The 16,292-nt window shown below is 40.8% G+C and overlaps 1 protein-coding gene across 1 annotated transcript; it reads right to left on the bottom strand.

Moving 5' to 3' along the window:
- Nucleotides 1-535: 535 nt before the first annotated feature.
- Nucleotides 536-16,154, bottom strand: LOC124265314 (serine/threonine-protein kinase 36-like). The gene is made up of 8 exons (XM_046700106.1): nt 16,047-16,154; nt 13,271-13,407; nt 10,468-10,551; nt 7,659-7,835; nt 6,922-6,998; nt 5,959-6,179; nt 3,758-3,840; nt 536-1,640 (listed from the first exon to the last, which is right to left on the bottom strand). Exons 2-8 carry the CDS (start codon nt 13,298-13,300, stop codon nt 1,140-1,142), a joined length of 1,173 nt encoding a protein of 390 aa, XP_046556062.1. The 5' UTR covers nt 13,301-13,407; nt 16,047-16,154; the 3' UTR covers nt 536-1,139.
- Between the last annotated feature and the right edge of the window lie 138 nt (nt 16,155-16,292).

The raw sequence follows: 16,292 nt of genomic DNA, 5'->3' as shown, positions 1-16,292 counted from the left end.
CACCTACAACCGGGGATTCGAATGCCGCTTCTACCAGGTTATGTCTGTAAACACCATATCCGTGCCCAGAAACGTCTTCACGCAGGGTACGGGGCAGAGGGGTAGCCTAGTGGTTAAAACGTTCGCTCGTCACGCCGAAGACTCGGGTTCGATTCCCCACATGGGTACAATGATTGAAGCCCATTTCGAGTGTCTCCCGCCGTGATATTTTGCTGGAACATGCTAAAAGCGGCGTAAAACCATACTTACTCACCCACGCAGGGGCACGCTTGGAACTTGATCGGACGCCGGCTTATGTTGTGACTTGTTGTCACTCTAGAACTGATTTGCCTGAGGGGCATATGATACCTTAGATGGTTTCCGGTGGTTTGGTCATAGCTGTAAAATTGTTAGACCTGCGTTATTCCGGTCTCTTTCCACATCAAGCTGGATCACCGTGACAGCTGAAATACTATTCAAAGCAGGGTTCAGCTATACCCTAACTTCTTTACGGGACTGTTGCTATAGTGATAAATAAATAAAGGAACGCGATAAGTGAAGCAAAGAGTAACATCTTTTACTGCTATACATAAAAAAGATACAAGACTGGGTATGATTGTTGGTTTGTACTAAAAACTTCAGTTTGAGTAACATGTTCAGTCAGTATTCTAACACCTGCATGTTTGGCGATAATACAATGTAAAAATGTATACTCCTAAGGGAGATGAGAATGACATTTGAGTACATACACATCCAAAAGACCTTGGTAATGATAATATTGCGCCGCGAGCATTCACTTGATGAATGGAATGACATACATTGAAATTGACAAATTATACAACTGACATTCAAGAGAAAGTACAACCTTGTTTTTTTAGGGTATTATTTAAAACAATTCTACGTTGTTTCGTATTTTTACAATAGTTCCAAAGAACTAGGCGTCATTCGCCTGATTAAGGAGCAAGAATTAGCTCTGAAACGTCGTGATAAAAAAGTAAAAATATAAAATCCACAAAACGTGTCATGTATTCATGTTCGTCCAACTCCTAAATGCCTATGAGATGCTACTTTCTGTTGTACGTCAGTCTATATAGCCATACTTTCGACATCATATTCAATATGAATTCTAAATGCTAAATTGCTGCCAAATGGGTTTCATCTCAGTCCTCTGAACCTTCATCGCCATCCTCGTCATCTTCTTCATCTTCATTCTCGTGACCAAAGTGTCCCTCCTCATCCTCATCCTCAAGTCCAATGATCACAACAACGTCTACATCGTCATCAATATCTACCTCTGCCATTGCTTCCTCCAATATCACAAAGTCATCGTCCTCCCCAAACCCGTCCACACCATCGACATCGACATCGTCCTCAGCTGCGTCAACGACATCTGTGCCAGATGCCACCCATCTGTCTGGTACTCGGGGAAAAACGGCACTACTGGTAACATGTTCCGTTCTCGATGCAGTTTGGGTGTTCTTTACATCAAGATTGTCAGTTCTTGAGGCATCCTCGTTCTTGTGAAGATTATCGGCTCCAGATGCCGCTTCGCGTTCCTTTGCATCCAGATTATCAGGTCGAGATTCAACTTGAAGCCCTTTCACTCTACCAGCATCTGGTCTCCTTCGACGCATACTTCTGGAGTGTCGGACAATTCGTACCTGCATCATGATGTTGATCAAACGTTAATGAGGTATACAAATTTATGGATGACAAGACCTTGCTTATTGCATTGACAACGTTTCGGTGTGGATTCGTACACGTTATCAAGCTTAAAGTGACTACAACCAAATGAGAGCTTTATATACATAGTATGTTATGACAAACAGCAGATTAACATGGTATGTTATGACAAACAGTAGATTAACATGGTATGTTATGACAAATAGCAGATTAACATGGTATGTTATGACAAACAGCAGATTAACCTGGTATGTTATGACAAACAGCAGATTAACATGGTATGTTATGACAAACAGTAGATTAACATGGTATGTTATGACAAATAGCAGATTAACATGGTATGTTATGACAAACAGCAGATTAACCTGGTATGTTATGACAAATAGCAGATTAACATGGTATGTTATGACAAAGAGCAGATTAACCTGGTATGTTATAACAAATAGCAGATTAACATGGTATGTTATGACAAACAGCAGATTAACCTGGTATGTTATGACAAACAGCAGATTAACATTAACAACAGCATGCAAATGAATAACAATTTGCACATAATTGGAAGAGGCCAGTTGGGGACTAAGAACAACGGAAAGAACAGGCGATGAACAGTGGGGGTGGGGGTGGGGGTGTGGTAGTAGTGAAAACAAGCTGACATGGTGCTTTGATAGAGTCTATAGATTGCCTACTTCATAGGCCTATTGTAACCTTGATCTCTGTTCATCCCTGTACATCAATGGTTTGTGGCGGCGGATTTCGCTGGCTTCCAAACGTTTTCCTTTTGTGAAGTCCTGATTCTTGGTGGACAGGATGTCGAGTTTGACAAACTTGATTTAATGGGTTGGGACTTTTTGTTGGTGTGCTTTTTGGATGGGGGGTGGATTTCATTCTAGGACGTGGACAACCTGAAATTTTGCATTCGCAGGACGTGGACAGACGGTGTGCCTTTGATGTACTGTGTTATTTTGTAACGGATTAACTAGTCGGGAGGTGTTAAAATGTAAACTGTGTTATCCGGAATTGATTCTCTGAAATTTTTCTACTATTCCATTATTAAAGATTCACCATGTTTTGAAAAGTATTTATTACTCAAAGATAACATTTATTAACCTGTAGTATATTTTAGAACAAGTAATCACAAACTGCCCATAGAAAAGGGTCGCTGGTCGAACATGCCGTATTTATTAAACTTGTAAAAACTCCCTACACCAAATTGTATGATTTATGATTATATATTAATTTTCAAATTACATGTTTAAAATACTGGTTCAAAAATTCTTCATGTGCACGAGCAACGTCTCCCAAAATAGATTAAAACATGCTTTGACATGTAGATAACGTGGGAAAATTACATGGGCATTGTATATAATGAATCTTATAGTTTCCAATGATTTTGGTTTTGTAGATGGTTATGTTAGTCAGTTGGAAGTGTAGGCATGTTTCTTAAGGAATTTAGAACTCGGTCTGTAAATATGTTTTACCAGGAATGACATCGACATTCCACTTTAGGAGATGGTTCAAGATTGCTTTCTTAGAGATACCTTCAAGACCTTACTCCAACCAGAAATTTATTTATCAATACTCACGCCGGAAAATTTGAGGTAACATTTTATTAAACATCGGCTTTGTTTTTTAGACCTTTTTGCATGTGATGAAATGAAACTTTCTATTGAAAACTCAAAACGAATCTGTCAGTTATGCGATACAGAAATAAAAAACATGAAATTTACTTTGTGTTCGTCTGTCCATTTCATAGTGTCCTTCGAATGATATATATTAAAGATTATTTGATTGGGATGCCATCGATGAAAGCTCTCGTATGTATCTTAACGACTAAGAACGAATCTCACATTAACTCTTTCACTGTATATTAAACATGCACGAGCCAAAAGACACGAACTGTTTAAGGAACGTGTAACTTCCTGTGAAAACATGCAGTCTGCAGAGAAACACCTCAAATATGGTAAATATTGTGAAGTTCAATTATATGGCAGGTGATGCCTGTCCAAGCCGTGCATTGTCTGGCCCTGACTCCGTTATTTCCAGGCTGTCATTGGGATGGAATATTGCCGAGCGCAGCACTAAAAAATAAACCCACCTTCTGATGATGTTCCTGACGTTTCTTCGCGCCTATTTCCGGTTTAGTGTATGGACTTTCCCTGGCCAAGTCTGCCTCTGATACTGAGGAATACAAAACACAAAGTTAAAGAATAGATCTTACCATCACTGTAGTGTTCACATATTTAAGCTTTTATTCCTCCAAAGGAGAGTGACCGCCTCCGTGGTGTAGTGGTTAGAGCGTCCGCCCGGAGAGCGGAAGGTCGCGGGTTTGATCCCCGACCGCGTCATACCAAAAGACGTTAAAATATGGTACTTGTTGGTCCCTGCCTGGCGCTCGGCATTAATGGGTACAACACGGACTGGTCGGCTCGGAGTCAGTATAATGTGTCTGAGTGGGGTATTCATGCTTCACTGCGGTATGGTATCTCAGTGAGCTAGCACTATAAAACCACCTTAAGTCTGGGCTAGTACATGCAGCCGCACATACACATACACACGCATGCACGTCGTCATATGAGCGAAATATTCTCAAGCACGACGTTAAACCCAATGTCACCTCACCTCACGAACGGAGAGTACAATGAGATGCATATACATAAAATTACATTATACATACATACATTTTTTTGTTGGTTATCATTATTATTGTCATTTTGTATTATTATTTTATTCATATTTTGTAAAAGAAAAAATGTTTTAACTGTCACACAGTTCCATCAGAGTTCCACACGTTTGTTGAAGGACGCAATGTGCGATATGATGGTTTTGGCATATTGCAATTCACGGTAGAAACGTTTTCACTTTGTTTGGAATAGTTTCCTTTCCTCATCGTCAATCATTTCAACTGTGATATCTGGTAACAGCGTCATTTAAAGAAAATGTCCAACTTGATTTGTTTGCTTCAACGCAGCATTATGAACGTGGGTTAGCTGGTATCGCCGATTCTCGATATAATATCAATCGTCAACACTCACCCCTTTCCGTAATCTGCAATTAGATAAGGTCAGCAGCACCTTTTACACCACATCTGAAGGTTGTTACACCTTTCAGTTGATGTTGGTAATGCACCCACAACGCTATCAGCCAAAGTCGATGCTCTATTGTTGTATGAAACCGTTCGCAGTCACTATAGTCCGTTTGGCTCAAAAGCGGACCGATGAATTACAATCTAACTCGAAAACTAATAAACATACAATACTCAATGAAACGCATAATCAAACATCAGACCAACTCTGTGAGTTTTTTGCAGAATTTATGTCCTAAAAATAAAAAAGTTGTTTAACAAACTATCATTAAAATATTGACAGAGGTCACTATTTGTTACGAGGGAGGAGTGCAAAGAAAGGGACAGCCAGGTGTGCGAGAAAGGATGGAGACGGCACAGCACAGGTTAATGAGCACAGGTTAGTGAATCAATAACGTTGTCGGTACGTGCTTCTCTAACGAGTAACCGAAGCTTCTCTGTATAGTTTTCGAGTTAGATTGCAATTCATCGGTCCGCTTTTGAGCCAAACGGACTATAATTGCCCATCCTTATCGGGATTGCACCCACGTGATCAAAACTCCATGTTAACCGCTAGCAAATGAACATTTCTTGATAAGCACACTTTGCAAAGAATTGTCATAAAGTAAGCTACAGTCCTTATCGGTTAGTTTAACTTCATAAGTATTATCATACATGCAGCTATCTTCCTTGCTAAGTACCATACATGTATATGGTGATTCGATTTTCCAATAGCGACATACGTAGAATTTCATAGGTGCGAAAAAAACAGGGAACCCAGCCATCGCCGGCAAAGCACAAATATTCGTTGAACTAAGCGACAGATAAAGTAACCAAATACGTAATATATAGGACCCAAACCTTTAAAGGTACTAGAATTTGTACCACTTTCTCAATGACATCGTGATTTTTTAATGGAATTTAGAGATAAAACACTTTTTTCATCCATAAGTTATCTCTGCTAAAATCAGACCCGATTGTACAACTGTGAGCATGTAATGAGTATATATTTGTTTGAACAGTACTACAGTTGTACGATGTTGTTTGCAAACAAACCGAGTTTGGACCAGACAATCCAGTGATTGTCGCCATGCGATACGATGACAGAGCATGCATTAAAGAAATCATGACCATAAAGGTAGCACTATACTCGTATCTTCTGAGCAAAAAAATAACAGCCACCGAAGCAAGGTACAACAAGCTAGATCCGTGTTCAAGAAAAATGCCATTCCTACCAGGTATGCCAGTCTTGAACCACGGATGGTTTAGAATATTGGGCCAGTTGAGTCGACTGTGTTGGTCACACACCAGCAGCCTCTGAAGCAGGTCCGTCAGCTTGCTGCTCATCTTCTTCGGGAGCTCTACATTACGATGCAGCTTACACAGAGCTTTCAAGCTCTTTGTTTCGAATAGTCGTTTACCAACAAATAGTTCGTATATAATGCACCCAAGAGCCCTGAAACGGAACAGGCAGGCCACTTCAGACATTTCTCCAAGAACAGTGTCGACACAGTTTCAGCTTTTATACCAGGTTTCCAGATTTTACCAAAACGTTAAGTGTTCCACCTGGTTCTTGTTTAGCAAAGAATTGGAAGTTACGGTCATCTTTAGGCCACTTTGTGAAAGCTGGCCATGGGTCACTTCGGGCATTCCTTTAACATCAAGGTGAAACAATGTAATGTAACTAAAATTCTATAATATAAAAATTAAAAAGGAATTTCCATAATCATAAGAAATTTCTTCTAAAAGCTTAGTCCATTTTTCGACTCTTTCTGTATCATGTGTGTGTGTGTGTGTGTGTTTGTGTGTGTGTGTTTGTAATTGACGATCAAATAATGATGATACTAGGTATTTGCAAACTGGCATTAAATGCTAGTCACTTAGTTTTCAAAGGTCGGTGAAAATAAACCACAAATTTAGGGAGAAATCCTTGTTTGATGGTTATTTTGTCTTTTTTTCAAGATTTCCTTTTCAGGTGACATAATTGTAAAAATAGCATCTTCAATCATTTTACTTTTTTACAATTGTATCTGATATACAGGTGTATTATACACCGTTTTCGGAAGCGTTGTTCAAAAGTGTCATGCTGTTTTTTATTTCTAGTTATATTTTATTCCATGTCACTTTCTCTCGTTTATATTCGTTTATGCAATCTATCCTCACGGCTAAGGCGGGTAAGGGTCAGTTGCCATAGTTACCAAATGTCCACTTTCTCTGTATAGTGGACAAATGCCTCATGACCAAACAGTTCCGGTGCCATGTAGATCAGCGTCCCCTGTTAATGAAAGTAATATATTCTAAAGAATGGTTCCCTTGACAAGCAGCTTCCTTTATGGTGACCTACCCATCGAAGAGTGGTTCCGGTAGAGTTTGACATGCGCATACTTTGTCATAGTCAGTTCACAAGTTCAACGAGGAGAGTGAGTGAGTGAGTGAGTGAGTGAGTTTAGTTTTACGCCGCACTCAACAATATTCCAGCTATATGGCGGTGGTCTGCAAATAATCGAGTCGGGACCAGACAATCCAGTGATCAACAGCATGAGCATCGATCTGCGCAATTGGGAACCGATGACATGTGTCAACCAGGCCAGCGAGCCTGACCACCCGATCCCGTTAGTCGCCTCTTACGACAAGCATAGTCGCCTTTTGTGGCAAGCACAACGAGGAGAGTTCTATGGATATACAACTTCATTAATATAATATGAGCGACGTTTCGGTGTAGCTACTAACACCGTTATCAAGCAAATGTTGTATATTCATAGAACTCTCCTCGTTGCTCACACCAACTTCTAAATGCCACTCAAACAAGTTCACAAGTACTCATGGTGAACGTGTTTGTAAATGTTTGCATCGATTCTTGATGGATATTGTGACCCTTTAACAGGACATCATTAACTGTAATTTTAGAAAACATATTGATGTGCGAATAGTTTACCTGGATAGTTCTGGCATAGTATTTTTCTTCCATCATTCGCGCGAATCCAAAGTCACAAATCTTAATTATGTTGCCCTGGGTTACGAGGATGTTCTGTGGTTTGAGGTCTCTGTGGAGCACCTTCTCGGAATGGAGGTAGTACAACCCAGAACAGATCTGGCACGAGATCTCGCGCACCTGAAACAACGAGGAGGGTGACGTATCACGTTGCCTTGTTTGGTTGTTGTTTGACGCCGCAGTCACCAATATTCCAGCTATATGGCGCTGGGCCCCGTTCCTCCAAGCGACCGAAGCGCTATGACTGTCGTAAGTCTATGTTAAAGTATAGGAGTTACGATCACCTTAGCACTACGACTGTCGTAAGTCTATGTTACAGGATGGGATCGATCCGGAGTTACGATCATCTTAGCACTACGACTGTCGTAAGTCTATGTTACAGTATGGAAGTTACGATCACCTTAGCACTACGACTGTCGTAAGTCTATGTTAAAGTATGGGAGTTACGATCACCTTAGCACTACGAGTGTCGTAAGTCTATGTTAAAGTATGGGAGTTACGATCACCTTAGCACTACGACTGTCGTAAGTCTATGTTACAATATGGGAGTTACGGTCACCTTAGCACTACGACTGTCGTAAGTCTGTGTTACAATATGGGAGTTACGGTCACCTTAGCACTACGACTGTCGTAAGTCTATGTTACAATATGGGAGTTACGGTCACCTTAGCACTACGACTGTCGTAAGTCTGTGTTACAATATGGGAGTTACGGTCACCTTAGCACTACGACTGTCGTAAGTCTATGTTACAATATTGGAGTTACGATCACCTTAGCACGACGACTGTCGTAAGTCTGTGTTAAAGTATGGGATTTACGATCACCTTAGCACTACGATCGCTTTGTGGAACGGGGCCCTGGTCTGTAAATGATTCAATTTGGACCAGACATACCAGTGACCAACATCATGATCATTGATCTTCGTAATTGTGATACATGTGTCGACTGATAAAGAGAATCTGACCACCCGATCCCGTTAGTCGCCTCTTACGAGTCACGGGTCACGGGTCACAGAAAACTAAATCTAACCCGGATCTTCACGGGTCTCTGCCGTATTAAACATCGCTATACATGAAATTCGTCTCTGGCACGCCGTATTCAGGATTATCTCCGTTATGTAGCAATGTGTTCTCTAGTATATGTGTGTGTCTGTATGGACGAGTCCGGTCTAATGTCGGTCTCATGTTTCTAGCCCACTCAGCTTAACATGAACACCTCACTCACACAGTACACTAATTCTGAACCGACTGGTAGTTGATTTACCGCTTTAATGCCGAGCGCAGGGCATATTTTAATAGTTTTAAGTACAACATGATCAGAGATCGAAGGACAGCCACTCTGCGAACATACGCTCATCCATGATACCACAGAGGTGAGGTGAGGTAAAATTGGGTTTAACGTCGTGCTGGAGAATAATTCGCTCATATGACGACGTGCATGCGTGTGTATGTGTATGTGCGGCTGCTTGTACTAGCCCAGACTGAAGCTGGTTTTATAGTGCTAGCTCACTGAGATACCATGCCGCAGTGAAGCACGAATACCCCACTCAGACACATTATACTGACTCCGAGCCGACCAGTGCTTGTTGTACCCATTAATGCCGAGCGCCAGGCAGGGACCAACAAGTACCATTTTTTAACGTCTTTTGGTATGACGCGGTCGGGGATCGAACCCGCGACCTTCCGCTCTCCGGGCGGACGCTCTAACCACTACACCACGGAGACGGTCTTGGTACCACAGAGGGGGTGGGTCAAAGGGGATATCATTTGTAGGCGATACCTAACTGTTCTGTCGCCTGAAGTCAGAGCTTGAAACCTACTGTTAAAACGTCTATTCATTACATTTTGTTAAGCCGAAAATTGTAATAACAGGCGTCCCATTAGCAAATATACCGTATGGTTTCATGCATGTCTTTTCAATTGTCAGAGCCCCCTTTTCGTCGAATACTCGATCAATCAAAGTTTGTGGTATATATTTGATAATATATTTATGTCGGTCTAATGGTTATACCTCGTTAACTAAAGGCCAGTTATCTCTTCCTCAATGAGTCAGTATTATAGTGGAATATTATCTTCACCTTAACCAGTGTATGAAATAATGCTCGTCCGACCGCCCGAGACAGGTTAGATGTCTGCCAGACGGTCTATTATTAAAGCTAGCCAGCCCGTCGGACAGGTGAAAAAAAAATTCAGATAACGTGTCCACTGGCACTGTCTATTTAGTGTTTAAGAAGGACTGGTTAAATCTCTTCTGGGCTGGTAAGGTTTTGAAGTTTCCAGACCAGATGTCTGGCTGGGTTTTTGGCTTATTTCATACACTGCCTTAACAATATTTCAGTGTATTGCTAATGTCTTTGACGTAATAGACGCAACTGCCAGTATCTTGTCTTCCTTGACAGTGTTTCAGTGTATTACTGATGTCTTTGACGTAATAGACGCAACTACCAGTACCTTGTCTTCCTTGACAGTGTTTCAGTGTATTACTGATGTCTTTGACGTAATAGACGCAACTACCAGTACCTTGTCTTCCTTGACAGTGTTTCAGTGTATTACTGATGTCTTTGACGTAATAGACGCAACTACCAGTACCTTATTACTGATGTCTTTGACGTAATATATGCAGCTACAACAGTGTTTCAGTGTATTACTGATGTCTTTGACGTAATAGACGCAACTACCAGTACCTTTTCTTCCTTGACAGTATTTCAGTGTATTACTGATGTCTTTGACGTAATAGACGCAACTACCAGTACCTTTTCTTCCTTGAACTTCCCCTTGGGCTCTGACCTCATAGCCTTGAACAATTCCTTGACAGCGTACTCGAACACAAGCACGATCTGCAAACATACATGCAAGAATGGTTAGATACATATACACATGACAGTCGAGACTGAAGCTCTTGACAAACTCTTTCTGACTGAAACATTTCACGGGTACAAGCATGTAAAACAGTCCATGAAGGCTTAGCCTGAAACAGCTCCGGAGAATTAACAAGAAAATGTTAAGGCCGGAACAGATCACGAGTAGGAAAGAAGGTCAAAGTCTAAGCTAAAAGACAAAGTGTTATACAGGAAAAGTAAGATCGAAAGAGTTCTGGGTTATTGCTATACAAGGCAGTTAAGACTGACACAGTTCAGTGTTTCTATTATACTGACTGACTGACTGAGTATGGTTTTACGCCTTTTTTTAGCAATATTCCAGATTTATCACAGCGGGGGACACCAGAAATGGGCTTCACAAATTGTACCCATGTCGGGAATCGAACCCGGGTCTTCGGCGTGACGAGCGAACTTCTATTATACCAAACTGTTTATACTATAGAGTTACTAGGTATTTAATGCACGAGTGTCAAGACGGAAACAATTCAGGAGTATTATAATACTTGAAGGTTATGACCGAAACAGTTTTCGAGTATTATCATACGGTAATGTTTAGAATGAAACAGTTTAGTGGTATTATCATACGATAATGTTGCGAATGAAACAGTTTACTAGTATTATCATACGGTAATGTTTAGAATGAAACAGTTTACGAGTATTATCATACGATAATGTTTAGAATGAAACAGTTTACTAGTATTATCATACGGTAATGTTTAGAGTGAAACAGTTTACGAGTATTATCATACGATAATGTTTAGAATGAAACAGTTTACTAGTATTATCATACGATAATGTTTAGAGTGAAACAGTTTACTACCATTAAAGCAGGTTCAGTGTTATCTCTCGAGTAAAATAGCAGACACTTAAGACTTAAACAGTTCACGAGTACTATTATACAAACAACGTTCAGACTGAAACAGTTAACGAGCATTATTTACAAAACGTTCAGACTGAAACAGTTCACGAGTATTATTTACAAAACGTTGAGACTGAAACAGTGCACGAGTATTATTTACAAAACGTTCAGACTGAAACAGTCCACGAGCATTATTTACAAAACGTTGAGACTGAAACAGTGCACGAGCATTATGTACAAAACGTTGAGACTGAAACAGTGCACGAGTTTTATTTACAAAACGGTCAGACTGAAACAGTGCACGAGCATTATTTACAAAACGTTCAGACTGAAACAGTTCACGAGTATTATTTACAAAACGTTGAGACTGAAACAGTGCACGAGTTTTATTTACAAAACGGTCAGACTGAAACAGTGCACGAGCATTATTTACAAAACGTTCAGACTGAAACAGTTCACGAGTATTATTTACAAAACGTTGAGACTGAAACAGTGCACGAGCATTATTTACAAAACGTTCAGACTGAAACAGTTCACGAACATTATTTACAAAACGTTGAGACTGAAACAGTGCACGAGTTTTATTTACAAAACGGTCAGACTGAAACAGTGCACGAGCATTATTTACAAAACGTTCAGACTGAAACAGTTCACGTGTATTATTTACAAAACGTTCAGACTGAAACAGTGCAGGAGTATTATTTACAAAACGTTCAGACTGAAACAGTTCACGAACATTATTTACAAAACGTTGAGACTGAAACAGTGCACGAGCATTATTTACAAAACGTTTCGACTGAAACAGTTCACGAGTATTATTTACAATAACGTTCAGACTAAAACAGTCCACGAGTATTATTTACAAAACGTTGAGACTGAAACAGTTCACGAGTATTATTTACAAAACGTTCAGACTAAAACAGTCCACGAGTATTATTTACAAAACGTTGAGACTGAAACAGTCCACGAGTATTATTTACAAAACGTTCAGACTGAAACTGTTCACGAGTATTATTTACAAAACGTTCAGACAGACTATGTTATGACAGTAGATTACCGATTTAACTGTTTATATATTTTCATTTGACTATTTCACCACACGTTCTTCTTACCGAGTCAGTTTCTCAGTTCGATGCTTAAAAGCAACGTCATTATTTAGCATTGTCAGAATGTCTAACTTTGATATAGATATGCCTCTGTCACAGACAAAACTCAAAGTCTGTTTTATTGACACCTATATGTCTGCCTGCCTGTCTGCTAGTGACAATATGTAATACACAACATCGATCACTGACCACGTGCAATTTGAACTTAACACCTATCAGGCTATACACCACAAACAATATTGATTTATGACTCGTGTCTCTGTCACATTGTGTAATGACACAGACAGGCAGGTGTGATTCTTGTACACATGACATGTTATGATGTCTGTTGATTGCAAAATGTTATACACAAAAAATGAGCCTGTATTTACAAAATCCAACATCTCTATACACAGACAAATGGCCCTGAATGTATCGGCAAATGAACCAGCCAATAAAAGCCTTCGTTACACTTTAAAAGTGCACACCCACCCGCTCTGACTGGGTTCGGTATCCCGGGTGCTTCGTTTCGAGGGAAATATACCAAAGTACAAAATATTGCACTTTTGATTTGCGATTGTACGCTTATAATTTTGTTTATTTGATTTTTCATAATCAGCAATGTATATTATATGTTATGAAAAAGTGATAATTGTGTTTTAATTATGTTTTTTTTGTTGCATGTGACCTTTAAGGATGGTGGGTCATTGGAGCCCATTGGTTCTGAACCTACATGTTTGTCTGTCTCGAAGCTGTCCAGCATCTGTACAATGTGGGATGCCTCAGTCGCTTGAGGATGTGAATCTCGTTCCGAGCATCCTTGATGTGTTTCTCTGTAACATTCTTGGGGATGTACTTGAGGGCGCACACCTGAAAAGACGGAACAGTTATCAACCTGGGCCTTTCCAGATTTCGAAGCTCTCTTAGTGCTATGACAGTCGTAACTTAGTGTTAATGAATGACACTTACGACTATCTTAATTAGCGCTGAGAGAGCTTCGAAAATCTAGGCCCTGACACTCCCGACATACGGAACAAAATTGAAATAATGAGTGAAGTTTGAGTTCAATGTTTCAACAGCGATTTTACCAACGCAGATGGCCCCGAATACACACACGAACTTTCACCTCTAGTCTGTCTCTCAGTCCCTGAACCGCATTATTTTCCATACTGCCCAGCCCGCCGTGAAATGCTACAGCCCTAAATGAAGCAAGTCTAGATTCCCTCGGGTTCTGAATCTCCCATCTCGCTGGGCCTCCTTTTCAGTGTACATGGGATTATTTATTACTATCAAAATTATATATATTCAGAGATTAAGCGTTAGTCTATTTCAGCTCGTAAACTCATTGCACCTCTTTATCATAACGAATGTATCATTACCAGCCAATCTGAGTCGTCTAGTGGAAAGCATGTTTGCCGGGGTGCGGAAGGTCTGTGGTTCGCTCCCCGACCCCCCGAAGTTGTACTTCTTGTTACCTGGTATACCTCAACTTCGTTTTGATGGCACCCGTGAAGAGCCGGGTTAGAATTGATCAGTAACTATGCTTGTCATAAGAGGCGACTAACGGGATCGGGTGGTCAGGCTCGCTGACTTGGTTGACACATGTCATCGTATCCCAGTTGTGTAGATCGATGCTCATGATGTTGATAACTGGATTGTCTGGTCCAGACTCGAGAGTATTTACATATAGCTGGAATATTGCTGAGTGTGGCATAAAACTAAACTCACTCACTCGTTTAGATGGTATCAGGGGGTATCCATGTCAAACTTCAGCATGGTATATTTCAGTGAGTCAGCACATTAAAACCGGTTCAAGCCTATAGTCCGTTTGGCCTAAACGCGGACCGATGAATTGCAATCTAACTCGAAACTACTAAACATATAATACTCAATGAAACGCTGATCATAATCAAAACATCAGACCAACTCTGTGATTTGCTTGCAGAATTTATGTTCTAAAATTTAAAAGGTTTTTTAGCAAACTATCATTAAAATTTTGACACAGTTCACCATTTTTTGCGAGGGAGGAGTGCAGACAAAGGGACAGCCAGGTGTTAGAGAAGCACGTACACAAGTGCCGACAACGTTATTGATTCATTAACCTGTGCTGTGCCGTCTCCATCCTTTCTCGCACACCTGGCTGTCCCTTTCTCTGCACTCGTCCCTCGTGAATTGTGATTTTAATGATAGTTTGTTAAACAACTTTTTTATTTTTAGGGCATAAAGTCTGCAAAAACCTCACAGAGTTGGTCTGAGGTTTTGATTATGATCAGTGTTTCATTGAGTATTTTATGTTTATTAGTTTTCGAGTTAGATTGCAATTCATCGGTCCGCTTTTGAGCCAAACGGACTATAACCACGAGGACGTGAACAAGCATGCACGTTGCCATTAAGTGCAATAACCTGGAATGCGACCATACACCCCATTGAAATCCCATTTGACCCCGACCCGTGAAGATCCGGGTTAGAATCAGTAACCCATGCTTGTCATAAGAGGCGACTAACGGGATCGGGTGGTCAGGCTCGCTGACTTGGTTGACACGTGTCATCGTATCCCATTTGCGTAGATCGATGCTCATGCTGTTGGTGACTGGATTGCCTGGTCCAGACTCAACTATTTACAGACAGAGGCCATATAGCTGGACTATTGCTGAGTGTGGCGTAAAAGTAAACTCACTCACTCACCCATTTGAATCCGCCTCCCATTCCATTATTGTACAACGATACGATATATACAACCTGTCTAGGTGAAATATTTGTGGCAATAAGACCTGTCTCGTAATAGCCATGTCACTCTCAGTTTTGTTACCCTGAAATGGCAATTTGACGTCGACCGTGACGTCATGATATCCCGACAACGGCAACTCACCAATGATACAGCTTGGTTCGTCACGAAAAGGAAAATAATATTTATACCACATTTTGTTAATTCCAGCTTTATCGACGTTATGGAAAAAAACTACGTCGTCCTTGACCTCTGATGCCTCCGAGTCATTTATGGGAACATGATCGACAGTCGTCTAAGATACCGGAAGTCGCGTTGCAGATTTCAATCCTTTAGATTTCGTGCCAAAACTGAACCCGAGGGCTTAACATGCGGATCGATGCTCATGATATCAATCACTAGGTTCTCTCGTCCAGACTCTATAATTTACAGACCTTCGTCACATAGCTTGAGTGAGTGAATTTAGTTTTACGCCGCTTTTAGCAATGTTCCAGCAACATCACGGCGGGGAACACCAGAAATGGGCTTCACACATTGCACCAATGTGGGGAATCGAACCCGTGTCTTCGGCGTGACGAGCAAACGCCGTAACCACTAGGCTACCCCACCACCTAACATAGCTGCAATATTGCTGAGAGTGACGTAGAACAACGTACAAACACACATGCGTCATTCCTGATGAAGGTGACACGTCGGGGAATTAATCAAATACAGTTAAGAGCGGCGTAAAACTAAACTCACTCATTCACTATCCACTGAGTCTAGGGATTGTTTCGACAAATACCTTGTCTTTGTTGTCCCGTTTCCTGCCCTTGTACACAACTCCATATGACCCCCCGCCGATCTTCTTCAGCAGCTCGTATTTGTCGTCAGACATCGTCACACCTGAAACACGGAACAGTTGTTCACCACGCCCCTTGGTCGTCATGACAACTTCAGGTAAAACTCTGTAATTTACAAGCACATTTACTACAAACATGTAGACCTACACCCAATCCGGCATAAGAATATACGTACCTGTTGAATGAGC

This window comes from Haliotis rubra, unplaced genomic scaffold, assembly GCF_003918875.1.
Source record: "Haliotis rubra isolate DU_JTF1 unplaced genomic scaffold, ASM391887v1 Scf970, whole genome shotgun sequence".
NCBI classification, from domain to species: Eukaryota; Metazoa; Mollusca; class Gastropoda; order Lepetellida; family Haliotidae; genus Haliotis; species Haliotis rubra.
Note: the sequence above shows the minus strand (reverse complement) of the source record. Positions and strands in the feature narration are given on the sequence as shown.

Bases quoted from the DNA above. Each gene is read 5' to 3' on its own strand.
- LOC124265314 (XM_046700106.1), bottom strand. From the start codon at position 13,300: ATGCTGGACAGCTTCGAGACAGACAAACAT. The intron at 10,552-13,270 runs GTAGGTTCAGAA...GTATGTTTGCAG, and splicing joins GCTTCGAGACAGACAAACAT to ATCGTGCTTGTGTTCGAGTA. The intron at 7,836-10,467 runs GTACTGGTAGTT...TCGTTGTTTCAG, and splicing joins GGAAGTTCAAGGAAGAAAAG to GTGCGCGAGATCTCGTGCCA.